This window comes from Oncorhynchus mykiss, chromosome 30 (assembly GCF_013265735.2).
Source record: "Oncorhynchus mykiss isolate Arlee chromosome 30, USDA_OmykA_1.1, whole genome shotgun sequence".
NCBI lineage: Eukaryota > Metazoa > Chordata > Actinopteri > Salmoniformes > Salmonidae > Oncorhynchus > Oncorhynchus mykiss.
Window position 1 is genome coordinate 17,168,079 of NC_050570.1, and position 19,679 is coordinate 17,187,757.

General features: G+C 47.9%; 1 protein-coding gene across 2 annotated transcripts; it reads right to left on the minus strand.

Moving 5' to 3' along the window:
* Positions 1–324: 324 nt before the first annotated feature.
* On the minus strand, positions 325–19,319 carry LOC110521437 (zinc finger and BTB domain-containing protein 7A). Of its 2 annotated transcripts, none has more exons than XM_021598982.2 (4): positions 18,905–19,319; positions 8,488–9,039; positions 6,891–7,807; positions 325–3,069 (listed from the first exon to the last, which is right to left on the minus strand). In XM_021598982.2, exons 2-4 carry the CDS (start codon positions 8,959–8,961, stop codon positions 2,652–2,654), a joined length of 1,809 nt encoding a protein of 602 aa, XP_021454657.1. In that variant the 5' UTR covers positions 8,962–9,039; positions 18,905–19,319; the 3' UTR covers positions 325–2,651. The 2 variants fall into 2 exon arrangements, with proteins under 2 accessions (XP_021454657.1, XP_021454658.1); XM_021598983.2 differs by lacking the exon at positions 18,905–19,319 and adding an exon at positions 17,714–18,711.
* Between the last annotated feature and the right edge of the window lie 360 nt (positions 19,320–19,679).

The following is a 19,679-nucleotide window of genomic DNA, read 5'->3' on the forward strand; positions in this document are numbered from 1 at the left end:
TAGTTTGTTTATCCAGGCTTGCCCTGAGACCCTCCAGCCATGCACAACCACTCACACACACTCCGGCCCCACCCCCTCCACTCGTCCCCTGCTCTGCATTAAGACATGAATATAGACTATATATATATATATATATATATATATATATATATATATATATATATATATATATTTTTTTTTTAACCAAAACTTAACTTCAAGTGCAATCAGTTACATGGGGTTATTTTGTATTTTTAAAAGTTTGTATGGTCACAAAACCCAACATGTTCATTTCTGAACCCGCCGGAATTCTCTTAAGATCCAAAACGCACATACATTTCTTTCTTTTTTGGCAGCTTGTCGTCAAAAACTGAACAAAACCAGAAAACAAGCTTAACGGCAGCACTTGCGTTGGGGATATTAAGCTCATTCGCCTTACTTTGTTTCAAAGTACCCGTTTCTTTGACAAAAGTGCCCTTCTCAGTAACAAAGTGCATTCAGAACCTGCTTCTTTCCCATTAAGGTGCAAAGGACTGATACTCAGGACACCGCATTGCAGCAATGGCAGGGGAATTGGATCTAAGTCACTGGCACGGCACCCTCTCCTCTGTGTGGTTAAGAGTGTACTGACCAAGACAAACATGTCCAGATGTATGTGAGCCAGTGGCCCATACCGAACACACGTCATAAGTCTGTAGAGCAACACCTAGTGGCTGCCCTCGTGTTTTTCGCCCACTTTAGTGTCTGCCTGGTTTTTAGTGCGCCAGCAGTTTGGGGAGCGTGTTTGAACGTGCCCACAACTGGAGGAGCTGCTGACACTCCCAGCCCGTCTGTGAGTGAGTCACACTGCACTGATGTGGCCAGAGAAAAGACCCTGGCTGCCACACACACAAACACCCAGCAGCAGTCCAGTCAGCCACTGAGTAGACCTTCTCTACCCAGGGCTCTATAATACCCTGCACTCCACAGGCTGGTTTTGGGGCATTGGAGGACTAAAGTGGGAGAGAGAAGGCCTGATTTGAACCCGTTCTGCCTGGAAACATGGCTGTGCCGAGGAGATTATATTTTGGAATGCAACAGACATTGTGAAATCCCCCTCCACTCGCCCTCCCCTCGCCACCCATCCCCCAACACCCAGCTGCGCACTTATTTGGCCTCCCAACTTGGACAGGTATTTATTGCTCTCTTCACCACACAGGTTGCCTCGTGGTTTTCGTGGTCCCCAGGACAAAAAAAAGATTGGAATACGCACTATTACACACCTCCTTTCCCTGACGACCCCCTTTAAATATACATCTCTCTGTTGGATATCTTTAGTAAAGCTGTGCAAACGTATAAAAAAGGTGCTCATCTCATCTCTGTCTATCCCTGCTTTTGGTCTCTTTCAACCTGCTGTTGGTTAGACACTGCCATCTCTCCTCAAACCAGGGAAGATTCTGTCAGAACTGCACAAAGTTAAGCACATAGCTAGTAACTCTTCTTTCTTTGGGCAGTAACTCTATACATCTCAATCAAGTGTTACGTTTAGGACCAATGGGTTTCTCAATTCAATATACTCTAACATTCATACAGTTTCTTTTCTCTTTTACCCACAAGCTTCACTCTGTGAGAAATCTGACATCAAGCTGAAGGAAACCCCAATTGGTAGGCTAATATATCTCAGCATTAAAAAGGGACCAATATAATCAGCGCCTAACGTATCTACATGTATACAACTGTAAAGTGTCAAGTACCCAAAGCAGTCAACTCAAACAAGAAACAAACAACGGAAAAAAATTAAGACAAATCAAAAAGAAAATAGAAAGGCTGAAATGTCAGGGTTGTGATTGGTAGTCAACGACGTGGTCACCTGGCAACATGACCATAGTAGTGCTTTAGAAACACACCCCCTGCTCTTGCGGTCCTTACCCCTGCAATGGAAGAGCCCCCCCCAAACGTGGATTCAACTCGACATTTAACATTTTAAAAAGATTAACCATAGATTTAAAAATATATTTTAAAGAGTAAGTGACACTTAAATCAAATCCTTGTCTGATTCTTTCTGGAGCATTTGAAAACAATGATTATTTCTGCATCAGAGGTGTGGTTGAGTTAATCTTGCATATATTGTCATATTCTGACAATACTACTATTTCTATAGTAACTGTACATTGTAGAAATGCAAAAGAATAGAAAAAGATCGGTTGCTTTCCATCTGAATATGAGAGATCACACTCCGTTCACCAATGCAGCAGCCAATAGATGTGGGACACCTCAAAGTTTAAAGGCTATGAAGTCCAAACCAATAGAATCTATTTTAACTGCATAGTTTCTCAGGTTTTTCTGTTGTTTGGTTATACATAAGCTTAAGCACTTTTGCCAAATGAACAGAAACCCAGATGAGACAGAAATGACCCAGAAAGGAGACATCATGGAGGTGTGATTTGAAGCGTTCTTTGCTCTTTAACAGAACGCTGACTCGTGTGTGTGTCTACTCTGTTTCCTAAAGCAAAGGGATAAAATAAACGGAAAATATTAGATTGGTGACACCCTGATTTGGTATATAGAGGAATAGTTAGTTGTTGTGTTTATTTTGTTTGCCGTTGTTCATAGCGTGTTCTTTTCTCCCTTGGTTTCGGTGGCGGCCCCTCAGGGTCCCAGTATGAATATGGCGTCCAGCGTCCCTCCCTGTCTCAGTCCCCCGGCTCCCCTGCCATCTCCTGGGGCTGAGGACTGTGTGCATGGGCCCTGGAGGCCCCCTCCACCGCCGCAGCTGAAGCCGCCTCCATGCGCCGTCTCCCCCTGCCACTCCGAGGGCCGGGGCCCGCCAGCCCCACAGGGACCTCCAGGAGCCCGGGGTCCCGCACACGAGGCTTGCGGCCGCGGCGGGAGGGGATGCCGTTGCATCCGTCCTTCTTGAGGTGGCGGTGCAGGTGGTCTGAACGCACAAAAGTCTTAAAGCAGCTGGAGCACTGGTAGGGCCGCAGGCCTGTGTGCACGCGCATGTGGTTCTTCAGGTCGTAGTTGTGGGCGAACGCAGCACCACACTGCGTGCACAAATAAGGCTTCTCTCCCGTATGCTTACGCATGTGAACCTTGAGCTTGTCCTGCCTGCGGAGGAAGAACACAGAGGCTCAGTACAGAAAAACAACAGAATTGATTAGTACAGTAGGAACTCCGATAGCAACAAGGGTCGTTAAAATAAGAAGCAAACTACAACCATTAACCAAACGATAGGCTAAGAATCACAATCTTGAAAAATGTCCATTTAAAACATGTCTGTGTTGACATTGAAACAAAATAGAAAATGCTCCGCTACTTTGCAACATAGGCTACAGTACATATTGTTCTGTGATCTTAAAGTAGGGTGTTTGTCTCCCTGTGTCTATCTCCTTCACTATAACACCTAATGGACCTCCTCCAGGTTGTTTACTCTGCCATGGCAGCAAGGTCATCTGAGGACAGGCCAGGAATAAATACAAAAGTTTGGAAAATAATAGTAGTGGTCACACGGTCTTAAGTGTGGATATTGTGGAAGAAAGGCCTCGTAAAGGTCCAGCCATGCTGGAATTGAGGATTCTTTGCTTGTAGAACTATTTTTTACTTTATTTTTTCCTTCACACTTTTCACTTACAGTTATCTACACCATTTCTCAAAGTACATGTAGAGACCTGGCCCGGAGCTCAACGTTCACAGACAGTGTGGCTAGGTTCAGGGGAGATCTATTTCTGGTGCCGCTACCTTCAAAGAATATCACATATAACACTGGAAAGTGGAAATAAACTCAATTAAACAAAAATGCTTGTGAACGAAACTGTATATTTTCTTTATTGAACCTTTAGTTTAGATTAAGGGTTGCAGAAGCGTTAGTTTCTCTTGTCACTTTTTTGGACAAACCCAAAAAAGTAAGACTAATCAATGGGTCAGAGACTAATCAATGGGTCAATAGCTCCTCTTAAAACATCAACAGCAAGTTTTCAGTAAAATTAAATTAGAAGACAAAACATACACTTTAGGATTACAGTCTGTAGAAGTGCTATCTTGTAAAAGTAGGACAGCTAGCTGTACACCTTACTAGTGCCAAGTTCAGGCCCCTCTACTTTATTAATTGAGGCTTCCCGCACAGGAGACTGAAAAGATTTGGCATGGGTCCCCAGATATTCAAAAAGGTTGACAGCTGTACCATCGAGAGCATTCTGACTGGTTGCATCACCGCCTGGTATGGCAACTGCTCAGCATCCGACCGTAAGGCACTACAGAGGGTAGTGTGTATGGCCCAGTACATCACTGGGGCCAAGCTTCCTGACATCCAGGACCTATATACTAGGCGCTATCAGAGGAAGGCCCTAAAAATTGTCAAAGACTCCAGTCACCCAAGTCATAGACTGTTTTCTCTGCTAACGCATGGCAAGCGGTACCGGAGCGCCAAGTCTAGGACCAAAAGGCTTCTAAACAGCTTCTACCCCCAAGCCATAAGACTGCTGAACAATTTATCAAATGGCCACCGGACTATTTACATTGACCCCGCCTTTGTTTTTACACTGTTGCTACTCACTGTTAATTATCTATGCATAGTCACTTTACCCCAACCTACATGTACAAATTACCTCGACTAACCTGTACCCCCCCACATTGACGCGATACCGGTAACCCTGCATACGTATAGCCATGTTATTGTTATTTTATTGTGTTACTTTTTATTTAATTTTTTACTTTAGTTTCTAAACTCTATTTCTTGAACAGCATTGTAAGCATTTCACAGTAACGTCTAAACCTGTTGTATTCAGCGCATGTGACAATAAAACATTTGATTTGAATCAGTCCTTCAGCTTCCCTCACCTACCCACCCAGTCATAATATCTGTCTCTCTGCCATCCAGCCCTTTAGCACCCAGAGTGCACCTAAACAAACCTCCGGAGTTAAGAGAACTACTTAGCACCCACACAAGCCACATAGGGGCACTACTGCTACCATGGTTACACACATACAGTGACACAGGGTGAAATATTTAAAGGACAGGAGTGGTTTATTACAGTGCGAAAGCAGCACACTCGTAACCCTGATCAAATAGGATTAAGATTACAACACCCGCTTCCCACTTCACTGCCGATAGGCTGCATTTAGAAGCAAGCACATTTAGATCAGGCTCGCCCGCCTGCGCAAAGGGTATATCAAAATATGTATATATAAAGGATATGTCATGTGGAAACCCTCATATTAAATTCTAAGGTGATGGTTTATATTCAGAATAATGTATTATAGCTTTGTCATTATTCTGTATTTATTTAAAAAATATATTTTACATGTGATAAGGCCACACAAGAGAGCCAGAGATAATTACACACACCTGTGATAATCTGAAGTACCCCAAAAGCCCACTAGATGTCATTTGATAAAATTAAATATATTCTTTGAAAGTTACCAACATTCTGGTAGCTTTCTGGTAAACTTCAAACATTTCCAGTAATATACCCTCCCTTTGCAACCCTAGTCCTGGGTATTTCCAGTGTGCATCTATTTCCAATGCAAGTCCATTGACTCATTCATTAAGAAGATAGATTCAAGGAAGAGGTAGTGCTCTTAAAATACAGGGAGACCAGCGACACAGCGCGCTAATCTAGCAGTCCACCCTGGCCTGTAGCTAGCTGGGCAGCCTGACTGTTAGCAGACAGATTTCATTAGCTGGCTAAGGACTGGGAGAGGGAGGGGAGAGAGAGGGAGAGGGCTGGTCGGTTGGGAGGGAGGGGAGATAGAGGGAGAGGGCTGGTCGGTTGGGAGGGGAGAGAGAGGGAGAGGGCTGGTCGGTTGGGAGGGGAGAGAGGGAGAGGGGGCTGGTCGGTTGGGAGGGAAGAGAGAGGGAGGGGGCTGGTCGGTTGGGAGGGGAGAGAGAGGGAGAGGGCTGGTCGGTTGGGAGAGGAGAGAGAGGGAGAGGGCTGGTCGGTTGGGAGGGGAGATAGAGGGAGAGGGCTGGTTGGTTGGGAGGGGAGAGAGGGGGAGGGGGCTGGTCGGTTTGGAGGGGAGAGAGAGGGAGAGGGCTGGTCGGTTGGGAGAGGAGAGAGAGGGAGAGGGCTGGTCGGTTGGGAGGGGAGATAGAGGGAGAGGGCTGGTCGGTTGGGAGGGGAGAGAGGGGGAGGGGGCTGGTCGGTTTGGAGGGGAGAGAGAAGGAGAGGGCTGGTCGGTTGGGAGAGGAGAGAGAGGTCCAGTCGGTTTTGTCGTGGGCAATAATCAACAAAACCAGGGATCACAAGTTCAAATTCCGGCATTGGCACAGATAGGGCACCGCTCGGCTTGTAATCCCCGTCAGTATCAGAACAGAAAACTTTACAGCAGCTTCCTCCTAGATAACGTGTCACAACCCTCTTTTATACCACCTGTTAACATTCCAGGACTTTGCCATGAGCCATGTCTTCATAAAACACGTCTTCATGACACCCTGATTCCCTCCACTAGATGAAATATCAAACATGTTCATCTCTGATTAACATTTTCCAGAAAGGTTTTGGCAAAATGATTTACATTACCACATAGATAGGGGACATCAGAGCGGCAGGCAGCCTAGTGGTTAGAGCGTTGGACTAGTAATCGAAAGGTTCCAAGATAGAATCCCCGAGCTCACAAGGTAAAAATCTGTTGTTCTGCCCCTGAACAAGGCAGTTAACCCACTGTTACTAGGTCGTCATTGAAAATAAGAATTTGTTCTTAACTGACTTACTATGCTTTCAGCTATGTTTCTCACTTTAATTTCAGGATAGTACATTAATTAGTAAATTAATTAATTGACAGAGAGCAAACATTTGGCTAAGCTAACATAGCTCATGCTAAGTAAGACTGTCCTTGGCTGTAGGACAACAGTGGTCTTGTTTTTGCTCCATCACGCCTCCTCACCATGAGTAGATGTGACATGGGTGGTCAATGCATTAATTGGGGCGTACCTGGTGAAGCGCACTTTGCAGATGGCGCACTCATAGGGCTTCTCTCCCGTGTGCGTGCGGATGTGGCGGGGTAGCTTGCCTGCACCCTGGATGACCTTGGAGCAGATGGGGCACTTCTGGAAGGCCTTGGAGCGCATCTTCCTCTCCCCTCCGCCCCCTCTCTCTTCTCCCTTTCCTCCCCTCTCTCCTCCCCCCCTCTCTCTCTCTCGGCTAGAGCCGCCCCGTGCCGTCCAGAGGGGCAGCAGTCCCTGTGAGACGGCGGCAGCGGCATCTTCGTGCTGCGTGCTGTTAAAGTAATTCAAGTAAAACTCCACGTCCGGGTCCTCTCCCTCCCCCAGCTCCTCCCCGGCCGCGGCCCGCTCCTTCTGCCTCTCGATGGAGTCCATCATCTTCTGCAGGAGGGCGCTGGCCGAGCCCCTCTCTCCATCCCGCCCCCCCTCTTCCTCCCCCTCTTCCTCCGTCTCCAGTTTGGGCTTCGTTGGGAGGTAAAAATGTCCATTCTGGGCTGGGACGTAGAAAGAGGCCCCTGGCCCCCCTCCGTTACCCCTGGCCCAGGCCAGCATGTCCCTGCCACTTTCAGAGTGCTCCACTTCCCCTTCGTCCTCCTCATCCTCATCCTCTTCATCTTCAGGGTCCTGTGTGGGGGCCTGGGTCAGGGCGAGGTCCAGGGGAGAGTAGTACTCTCTGGGGCCCCCAGGGGCCCCGTTGCTTTGGGCCCCATTGCCATGATTAAAGTGCAGGTTTGTGGGCATGTCCCTGAGCTCTGGCGTGCTGCAGCTGCTGCTCCAGTGGGCCCCTCTCTGGAAGTACTGTAGATACTCCTGGGCCCGCAGCCGATTCCCCTGCTCCACCTCTCCTCCTCCACCTTTCCCCTCCTCCTCATCATCATCCTCTTCTTCTCCTCGCTCACTGCCCGCCTACGATAAACAGGATTCCATTACACTCATACAATGTCTAATAGAATGTGAGTGGACACATGCATATCATATTCACACAACAGAAACATATATGACTATGAACATGGCCATGCTACTGCTATTCTACACGCTCCCCGCCATGCAAATGTTGTAGCTTAACTGCGATAGGTTTTGTCTGTAGAATGCAGCTTGTGAAAGTGCACCCTGTCCTGAGACTCAGAGACTGAGGTTGGCTTAGCATGGGTAAATGTTTTGAGGTCAGTGTTATTGTGACCCCAGGGTGTGGATGTGTGTTTGGCAGTGTGTGAGAGAGACACACTAATAAAGAGCATGATGTGATGGCCAGACAAAGACCGATGACTGAGTGTTAGTTTGTTAGCGTGACGCGATGAGGTTGTGTGGTACGTGGTCTGTGGTGGCGCATTTGGATGGAGCTCCAGAATGGCACTTGCAACACAATAGTTTTAACAACTCAAAACAAGAGTGGTTCGACTAGTTTCCACAGAGGCCATACTGAATACATGTATTTTAACTTTCAGAAACTTTGGATAAGGTTTGTTAAGTGACCATATTTTGATGCGAGGCCTGTGATGTAATGGTAAGACAGAGACTGTTAATGGTAAGACAGAGACTGCTGACGGAGTGTTGGTAAGTTAGCGTTGTCATGATGACCAGCCTACCGGCGGGGAGAGCACTTTGGTGTCCAGCAGGTGAGTGCAGACTTCCTGGACGGGCGAGATCTCCAGCAGGTGGGCGGCGGCCAGGATGTCTCCCACGGAGCTGTGGCTGACGGTCAGCGTGGCTGTGTAGGCAAAGTCCAGCAAGGCGCCTAGGGCCTCGGCCGCCACAAAGTCGATGGAGTAGACGTGCTGCTGGTCGGCAGTTGGACCAGAGGTGAACAGCTTGTAGAAGTAGGGGCTGCAGGAGGCCAAGACCGAGCGGTGGGCGGGGAACTCCTTCTCCTGGTTGACCAGGAGCACATCACACAGCAGGCCGCTGAGGCGCTGCTTGTTCAGGCTGCCCAGGATGTCTGCGCTGTGCTCGGGGAAGGGGATGCCCACCAGGCCCTCCTCCGCCACCTCCCCTCTCCCTCCTCCTCCACCCCCAGTGCCCCTGAGCCGCCGCCCGCCCCTTCCGCCGGCTCCCAACGACATCTTCCACCAGCCTGCCGCAGAGCCGCCAATCACAGCCGCCGCCCGCGTGTCCGTCCTGCCGTCTGTCCGTCTGCCTGTCTGAGGGAGGAAGAAGAGGGGGAGAAAAGGAGGGGAGAATCAGTTCTCAGTCTTTAAAACACAATACACAGATGCCCAATTCAATTCCTAGCCCAAAGTCCTAGGGATTTGGTAGGTATTACAGTAGCAATATGGTAATAGCACCACGTACATGGCCATAATTACAAACATTTGAGGACACCGAGGTCCGGACCACTGTATTTTTTTCAAATTTGAAAAAAAGTTTGTGTACAAAATATATATTTGTATTAAAGGAAATCAATCTAAATATTGCTCAAAGCTCAGAACATTTGTATTCTTCATAGGACTGAGTTCTAATCGCGCCTGCTTGTTTGCAAAAGAATGGAATCATGAACAGTGGTTTGCTCGTTATGTTCGCCTGCGCCCCCGGATTTGCCATTTTAGCAGCACATGGAGTTTATAGTTTACCCATCATTTTTTACCACCACATCGCTGATATTAATACAGAATCGTAAATAATATTCTATTTGTTGACCCCTTTTTCTCCCCAATTTCATGATATCCAATTGGTAGTTACAGTCATGTCCAACTCCAGTATGGATTCGGGAGAGGCCAAGGTCGAGAGCCATGCGTCCTCTGAAACACGACCCTGCCAAGCCGCACTGCTTCTTGACACACTGTTCGCTTAACATGGAAGCCAGTCGCACCAATGTGTCAGAGGAAACACTGTGCAACTGAAGTCAGCGTGCATGCACCGTGCACGCCACAAGGAGTCACTAGACTGCGATGGGACAAGGACCTCCCGGCCGGCTTAACCCTCCCCTATCAATTGTGTGCCGCCTCATGGGTCTCCCGGTCACAACCGTCTGGGACACAGTCTGGGATCGAACCCAGGTCTGTAGCGACTACTCTAGACCACGCCGCCACTTTGGAGGCCCCGTAAGTAATAGTCTAATGATTGATAATACGATCATCTATGTGCTCCATTGACGTCTGTCTGTGCGGAGCTTGATTAGTAATGGCTCGGAATACAAATGTGAACGCTACGTAATTTGAGAAAAGAGATATGTAAAGAGTTGATGATTTTATGCAATTCATCATTACAACTGACTGAACAGTCGCTGATGCTAGGTGTCAGTGTGATTCAGTTCTCATATTTCAGGAGTATAACATTACAGTGGTATAGCTAATAGCTGGTGGGAGGAGCTATAGGGGGACGGGCTCATTGTGATGGCTGGAATTGAATTACTGGAACGGAGTCTACAATGTGGTTTCCATATGTTTGATACCGTTCCATCTATGCCATTCCAGTCTTTACAATGAGTCCATGATCCTATAGCTCCTCCCACCATGCCTGCTCTCCTAATAGGCTGTGTGTTTCTAGATGGACTGAGGTGAATGAACCTACACTAGCTTGTTTTTGCTGTTCTCTAAACAGCATTTGAACGTTTTCTTTTCTCCTTATATAGAAACGCAGTAAATGATCTTCAAATGATCTTTTCTCTGTAATTTTTCCATCCACCCAGATATATAAGAAGTGCCTCAGGGTAAGGGCTAGTGGTTATTCAGAAATCGTGTAAGAAAGTAATTTAAATTGCCTTCACACCTGAGAGTATAGATGAAAATAATATTGTGTTGAAATGTTGCTCACTAATGCCACAATAATGTGGCGTGCCATTAATACCCACTGGGCACACACTGGTTGAATTAGTGTTTATTCCACGTCCTTTCAATTAAATTACGTTGAACTAACTAGGTCCGGAACGATACCAGTATTGCGATGCTCGTTTATGTGTAATGGCAAGGACCTTTTTAGGAAAAAACCCTAATGTTGGAAACAAACATCATTATGTTGTCATCCAGAGTCAGATTAATTATTTTCCAAACTATAGCCCACAAAATGTTTTTAAAAGGACCAAAGAGTGAACTGCTTCGTGTTTTCATTTTTGCCATGGAAAAAACATTACGATGCTGGTATCTTCACAGCCCTAGAACCAACGTGGTATAAAAGTTGATACTGTTGATCAATTAAATTAAATCATGTCAGTTCCTATTGGCCAGTTTAGCTGAAGAACTGAAAGTTTTCAAAACGGCTGAGTTCTCTTGCCAATAGCCCATCACTACAGTCCTCTACAACACCAGGCCCCAGAGTTCATTAAAGAGCCTGAAGGGCCTGGAGGTGAGCCATGTTGTAACATCACCACCATACAAACACTACAGATACCATTGATTTCACTGACAAACAGCCGACATACTGGCTTCACAGACCAATCTAATAGAAACTACAGTATAGCTATGGCATACATCCTTTTTGGCCAACATCTCCCATACATAGTGCTGAAACAGCTGTCATCCATGCTGTATCTGTAATGCTGGATGTATTGGCCCACTGCTGAACCTATTACCATGAGAGAGAGTGAAGGGCCGTTTGAGGGAGAGCAGGGAGGATCAGAGTGCATGCTGGGAGGAGGAGCAGGGCCGGGACTGTACAGCAGCCTGTGCGTCGCTCTGTGTCAGTTAGGAAAGGGGGAGGAGTGGGGCGGAGGTTACAGACCCCGTGGAAAAACCTCACTGGAGGAGGAGGACATGCACAAGCTGCGAGGGAAAGGTATTAAAAAGGGAGGTTGTCAATCCGGTCTGAGCCGGTTACCCCACCCTTTACTGTGTGCCAAGTTTCAGGAAGGCTGTCCCCTCGCTCACGTGTGTGTGTGTGTGGGGGGTGGGTAAGATTAAAATGATCGACTGCAGCTTGCACTGCGCGGGGGAGGGGGGCTCGGCAACGCAAGTCCTTCCTGATTTGTCCATTTACAAACACACTTACACAAGCACAGACAAACACACACACACATTAAATAAAGCCCCCCCACCCTTCTCCATCTGCCAGGGAGACCCAGCAGGGGGTGAGGCAAGTGGGATTATTCTCTATAAGAGCAACGCATTCAAATGACATTCCTTCAGATTAAGCCTCTTGGTATATACACTAGCTGTGTTCAACCTGGCTGCCTCTTCTCTCGCCTGCTTGGCTCTCTCCCACACCTCCTCACAAAGCAACGCCTCTCTCCACACCTAGAGATCTGGCACCGCAGCAACACTAACCACAGGTCATACTCCGGTAACACTCTGTGAAAAGTCAACTCTGGGTAGTGCTAGAAACCTAATTGCACTTTCTCTGATGTTAACTCCAATCCTTCAACAAAGAGGAAAAATCCTTAACAAGACCTGTCAATCATGCCACCTCATAATGTGTGACATTTAAATGCTTTACTATGGTAAACCAGTACATCTGTCTTGCAGTAATCTTAAAACAAACAAGCTTGCAAATGGAAATAATACTGCCCCACTTGGTTCCATGTGGAGTAGTTTGTGTCTTTTATTGATGACACAATGCCCTTTCATTTCGGCTCAAGCCAAGTTAGAGCACTTTCTTTCTCCTTCAACCCCCTACTATTTTATATGCACCTGACCACACCGCCACTACAACTTCTCCCATTGTTTTTCTGATAAAACTGCCCTGTCTGACGTGGGAACATTTGATTATCCTCCACCTCTCATTTGAATATGCTGAGGGAGGGGAGCGAGGACAGAGACGAGAGAGAGAGACGAGAGAGAGAGAGACGAGAGACGAGAGACGAGAGAGAGAGAGAGAGAGAGAGAGAGAGAGAGAGAGAGAGAGAGAAGAGAGAGAGAGAGAGAGAGACGAGAGAGAGAGACGAGAGAGAGACGAAAGAGAGAGAGAGAGTCGGAGAAGGCAACTGCAGGGTTAACGGTCATGTCCTTCACAGTGTGGAAATAGATCCTGGGTGAGCCCACAGAGACCTCAGCCAAGTCAACCTGCTCTCACTGATGCTGCTGCTTACTGCACCAAGCTGCTGGGCTGGCCCCTGGTGCAAACCTGCTTACACATTATCCTCAGGACATACACGCCCGACCCTGGGTCACACGCAGATCTGTGGAGGCTGAGAGAAGTTAAAAACAGTCTCATAGGCTACCTCATACAGCCCAGTCACCATTGAGGCATGCAGGTGTCCTGTCTCGTACACAGGAGCTAGGGGGAGAGGAGAAGAGGCCGGGGCCAGGATGAACCTACAGAGAGCCCCACAGAGAGAAAGAGGAGGAAACAACAGTGCAAACAAACCTGATCCTGACACCTACTCATGGCTTGAAACATTCCTTATCACTTATTCATGGCTGTGGGTGACAGCGGCCACAGTGCCACACGGTGTCCCCAACGTCTCAGTTCCCAGGGCCACCACCGATCCAGCGTTGCCTGCCTAGTTCACTAGATCCTACTCTGCACGCACAGGGTGCTGCTTTGCAAGTCAAACCACTACTTACTGCTGCATACACCCCCCCCCCCCCCACCACCACCACCATGCGTGCCCAGCAAACGTGGAGAACAGCTATCAAGATTAGATTTCGGGGACGATCCCATGCAAGACACTGAGCTGAACATCGACTTTGTTTCAGTTCTATTGAACTTTGTCTATTTGGCTTTTAACACTTGACTGTGATAAATGGGCTTCTGTCCTAGATAGAACCCTTCTTATTTAATGACCAATACAGTGACACCGTGTGGTTATACTGGTAGTTATAAAACCTGTAATACACTGGGTGGTGCGTTATATTGGAAATATAATCTCAGGTCAACAGGGACCAGGATCAAAGAAGCTACAGTCTTTGTCTGACACATACCGTTCATTCCTGGAGTAAAATGACTATCATCCTTACCCACAACAAGCTCAGGTGTTCCTTACATGACCAAAATGAAAGTCGCTGAAACTGAGTGTTTTGCTATGATGCTTTTGAAGAGCAGTCAACCGTACACTTCTTTGTTTCCCTGCTGAAGGGAGCAACACAGAAACCAGAAAACAAGCATCCTTAGCAGAACAAGCAGTGCAAGTGTGTGGGGGATCAGTGGTATATCTGTGAATAATTTAACTCCAACCACACTGGAACAATTACAGTAGACTAGGGTATAACTCATAGAAGCATAGGGTGGGTGATATAGTTAGACAGCAAGAGTGCAAACAGGTTGTCTTTCCCTGGCTGACTGTCACGGGCTAAGACCAGCCCCCTGTTGATTGAGCCCAGAGAAAGGGAATCACTGGACCGGGGTCACCAGGGTTCAAGGTCATGTCACAGAGGATATTACAGGATAATCAGAAATACTATGGGGAGGAGGGGGGCAGGGGCTGGCCAGTTCCAAGAAGAACATGATTCTGACTGAGGCTGAGCCTGGCCTAGTGTGGCTGTGTGAATCATTTCTGCCAGGCTTCCCGGGATAACAAGCCTGATAGGTCCTGAGCAGGAAGAGGGCGAACAACTGATAAAACTGGAGGTGGGGCTGTGCTGCTCAACTTGAAACACGGCAGACGGCTGCCAAGAATCAGACACAATGCCCCTGACTGAAAGGTAGTGGGCGAGGCAATCTTAAACAAACTCACAACCGTGACATCAGCCCAAGGAATACTGTACATTTAATGCACTTCGAAAGTGTCTGAGACTCGAGAAACCTTTTCTTAGCCCCTGTAAGAAACTAACCCTTCACACTGCAGGAGGGGTTAGACACCATTATATAAAGTCCTTATATCATGTTTGTCAATAAAGGTTAAGTGCAAGAGGAAGAGGGAGATTTTTATGATTTCATATCAAAGGTCTAAGTTCTTTAAGGGTACCATTACCCCAGAGATCAAGAGATAGCTGGAGAGCCACTGTCGGGAATCAATAACTGACTATTGTATGGGTTTACAGTACCATCCCCCTTCTCCTAGCAAAGTAAAGTAAACCAAAGTGAAGGCTCTACTTGGCTTTCCTTGCCTCCCTCCTCCAGCCTGAGCTAGCTGGTCCAGAAACAGACTTGCAAATCTGGCAGCACCGTTTCAAACAGAGACACAACCTCTTCTACTGCTGGAACTATACTTCCCTAACGCTGCCATATTGTCAGTCAGGAAGTAGTGGATCCAAACTCACAGTAGCACAAAAATCAGCTGCACCCCTAGTAGAGCCAGGCCCAGCAGCAGTAGCCCTCAGCCCTGCGCCATTCTGTGCAGGCGGCTGTGCATTGTGTGCAGAGGACTTCCTGTGTGTCTGTGACAGGCGTGTAACAGAACCCGCTCTGTTATCAGATGACCATCCCTCTCTCTCTCTCTTCCAGACACTGCACTGCGCTGTGCCCCTGCTGGCCAACCACATCGCCCACATCCCCTTCAGCCTGCTGAGAAGGCTAGAACAACGTCTGGAAATGAGACAGGAACTCACCAGCCATGAGATTGTCATATGCTACCCTCTGATCACAGGAGACATAAGCTCCACTCCTCTCTCCATACGTAGTACCAAGGTCAACATGGGATTTCTCAGACAATAGATTACTCAGACAATAGATTACTCAGACAAAAATGTGTGACATCTTGGAGACAACCCACCGCGTAAAAGGAAAGTGTAAAAAGTGAAGTCCCACTCACAACACAACGGTCTATTCTTACCCTGGCTGCATCTCAGCCTCTAATTTGATCAGGTTATGTGAGCTGCTTCATAACCCAGCAGGCCCAGGACAGCCCCTATCACTCCCCCCAGACTCCACAACAACAACACAACAGACAGAGCCATGTCTGTGTGCCTGTCTACTTGGGACAAGAACAGTGGGACATTTTGCTGCTGACAAGGGGAGTTCCCCCTTAATAAATGGGGCAGATTATAGTTCAGTGCACCACCCAAAAGCAACATTACCCCAAAATGAGGCCTTCCAAAGACTGTCAGTAAGCATGCATGCAACCTGTCTCCTCCTGTCACTGTGGACCTGCTAGTTTGGGGCATTATGGTGCACAACATACAAGAATATCAAACTGTATTCAACATGCTCACCGCCAAATTGATGGGTGGTGTCTAGGGCCTACCCACAGCCACTGAAGTCCCCTGCAATTCCCCTGGATGCTATTGTGGGTAACATGGAGCGTCCCGACTTAACCTTTTAGTGGAATTTATTCAGGCTGAAAGTAAGTGCAGCCTTTTGTAATTGGTACTCGGGGGTAGCAAAAGTAACATCAGAACACTTTGACATTTGACAGATGAATAATTTTAAAAACACTGCCTCTGAAAGCTATCTAAACACCTCTCAGTTGTGGGTGTCTTTATTACAATACAATATGCCCCATCCTCTCTCTCTTACCCACACACTTCAAAACAAGTCCAACAAGTATGGGTTGCCAGAAATATGCATCCGTGAATTAGAATGAGTTATGTTTCCTGCAACGTCTTTAGACAGTCAGACAGACAGACAGACAGACGGACAGGACAGAGACAGACAGTAGGCTAAAATACATTGTGACACAAATCACACAATGCCAAGAGGGCTACTTGAGGTGAGCCGGGGAGAAGAACAACTGAAGGAGGGTGTGGGCAGCCGGGGAGAAGAACAACTGAAGGAGGGTGTGGGCAGCCGGGGAGAAGAACAACTGAAGGAGGGTGTGGGCAGCCGGGGAGAAGAACAACTGAAGGAGGGTGTGGGCAGCCGGGGAGAAGAACAACTGAAGGAGGGTGTGGGCAGCCGGGGAGAAGAACAACTGAAGGAGGGTGTGGACAGCCGGGGAGAAGAACAACTGAAGGAGGGTGTGGGCAGCCGGGGAGAAGAACAACTGAAGGAGGGTGTGGGCAGCCGGGGAGAAGAACAACTGAAGGAGGGTGTGGGCAGCCGGGGAGAAGAACAACTGAAGGAGGGTGTGGGCAGCCGGGGAGAAGAACAACTTAAGGAGGGTGTGGACAGCCGGGGAGAAGAACAACTGAAGGAGGGTGTGGGCAGCCGGGGAGAAGAACAACTGAAGGAGGGTGTGGGCAGCCGGGGAGAAGAACAACTGAAGGAGGGTGTGGGCAGCCGGGGAGAAGAACAACTGAAGGAGGGTGTGGGCAGCCGGGGAGAAGAACAACTGAAGGAGGGTGTGGACAGCCGGGGAGAAGAACAACTGAAGGAGGGTGTGGGCAGCCGGGGAGAAGAACAACTGAAGGAGGGTGTGGGCAGCCGGGAGAAGAACAACTGAAGGAGGGTGTGGGCAGCCGGGGAGAAGAACAACTGAAGGAGGGTGTGGGCAGCCGGGGAAAAGAACAACTGAAAGTTAATAAACTAATACAGGAGTTCCCAAGGGCAGTGGGCAAAGTTTCCAGTGGCGGCTCATTCTCTACACTTCACTAATGAGGGGAAATTGTCCACAAGAGGTGTCACATTTTCTTCCATCATGTCACAGCTGTGCCTGAGGGTAAGGAGGGAGATATCATCTGTAGCAGACTCACTTATTACATTAATAACACCATTAATAACCATTACACCATTAACATTACACACAATCACATTATTTTAGATCATCCTCATTTTAAATCATCCCAGTAAGGAAAGTGTTAAAATGTCACAGTGTGTATTCCCCAAACTTTAAGACAACAGTCTCTATAAACATGATGTGATCTACCTGCTCTGAACAGTGCCCTATTTACCATCTTTAAAAAAATGATCTGCAAGTGGGTCAGGAGCTCTGAAGCCCCATCCCACTCTCTCTCACACACACACACACACACACACACACACACACACACACACACACACACACACACACACACACACACACACACACACACACAGAGAGAGAGAACCTGGTATTTATTTCCTCAGCTCTCCTCCTCCTTTCTCTTTCCTCAGTGTCAGGGGAGAGAGTGCAGTTTGAGCTCTTACCAGCTGGGCAGAAGCACGTGTCCCTTCCCCAGGCCCTGTCCGGCTCTCCTGTCTCCGTGTCTGGGTAGGGCCCTGCCTGCTGCCTCAGTACTGGAGCTTTTGCAGACAGGAAACTTCCGAGTGGCCCTAGTCATACAGGCAAGCCCTTGCCTGATTCCACACAAGCAGACACCTACTCCCCCCCTCTATTTTCAGCCCACTGCTCTTGCATATCTTCCTCGTCTGTGATTGGCTTGACAGCCGCTCACTCACCACACCTCCTTGCTGGGATAGGCTGGCAGCTGTTCCCTTTTCTGTATGGCCAAGGGCAAGGCACTCTGGGATGTAGAGTCCTTAAATGCTATTTGACCTGCTACACAGCCCTTGCTGTGAACTACGAGTCCCAGCTTTCCGTCCCTCGCCACCCCCACTGCTCCAAGCCTGTTCCAACGTAAGCACTCAGGGCAGAATTATACACTACAGTATGTTGCTAGCAGGATGCCAGGTATTAAAAGTACAGATCAGCCATCAAACAGGGCCGTGCTGCATACTAACAAAAGGCTCTCGGCCAGAACCGTCACAGTCAAACACTGTATTCAGTAAGACTACCCCTCTGTCTACGTTTTAAACACACTTCAAGAGGCCTGACCAAATTAAAGACTCATTTCTATTCTGATCAATTCCAAACCAGGAGGAAAGGACCAACCCAGCAAAAATATATTTAAACACATTGCTTGTAACTTTTCCCTCCAAGCATGATTTCTTAGTGAATGACAAATTCTGAAAAGTTGTCATTTGCTTGTCATCGTACCTTGTTCTACATAATTATTTTTGGTTCCTCCTTTCTCTTGTTCAGAACCCCCCCCCCCCCCTGAACATCCCATCCACCTCATCCTCTAAGTGCTTCCACCTGCCCAAAAAGTTAATGCCTCAAACACACCAAATGAAACGGAATCATCCCCAAAAAGGTAAAAGCAGGAATCAGATAAGTATTTTACCAGGAATAAAAACATATCCATAACTACTGTCTGCGACAACCCCCCCCCCCCCCCCCCCCTCCCCTCCCCTCCCCTCCCCTCCCCTCTTGCTCTCTCCTCTCTCTCTCTCTGTCCCCCTCCCTCATTCCTTTCTCCTCTCCTTCTGTGCCTGCTCCCTCCGGTCGACAGGCCCTGGGCGGACAGCGGGGTGTAAGCGGGGGTGCTTTTAGCTCACCTGCGATGGCCGTGGTGGTGCTTGTTATGGGTCAGCCCTCCTCTCCCTCCCTCTCTCTCTAACTGTCGTGCTGCTCAAAGCCCCATATGCGCTAACCAAGCGCCAGCAGATCAACTCAATTCCCTTCCTGGTTTCTGGAGGGCAAAGAGGTCCCTCCCTTTCTCGCTCTCTCTCACCCTCTCTCTCTCTTAAAGAAACAGCATTCCACTAGATGTTTCTCTTGCTCTCCTCTCTGGGGAGAAAAATAAGAGAGAGATTTGTCTGCGATCAAGAATGGACATTTGTCATCTCAATGACATAATTCAAAATGAGCACTTGACTTCATCGTCTTGCTGTGGGTACAGTTGACAACAGAGTCCATATTAATTGGGCATGAACTGATTGTAGTTCTTACCTTAGTCTTTTCTCTTCTAACGAATCGCACCCACCCATCCCATAGCCTGAGGTCATAGTGTCCCACCCCAAAAACAAGCCTTGGTACATTCCAGGACACAGGGGCTGCCAGTAACCCCCTAGACTCTCAATCTCTCCCTCCCCCTTCTCACGTTGTACTAGAATACCTGTACCTTTTACAGGTAAGACTACACAGAACATGCCTCACCTCGTCCTACTAATCCCACTTTTACCAACGCTTCTTAGGTGACGTGTAAGACACCAGTCAAAATCCAATTGTTCGGCTTTATATCTCTTATAAGGACAACGCATTTTGACTGATTTCTAACATGCCTACGCACTTTTTTAAAATGTTCTACACTGCACACCTGGACAGTCAGTC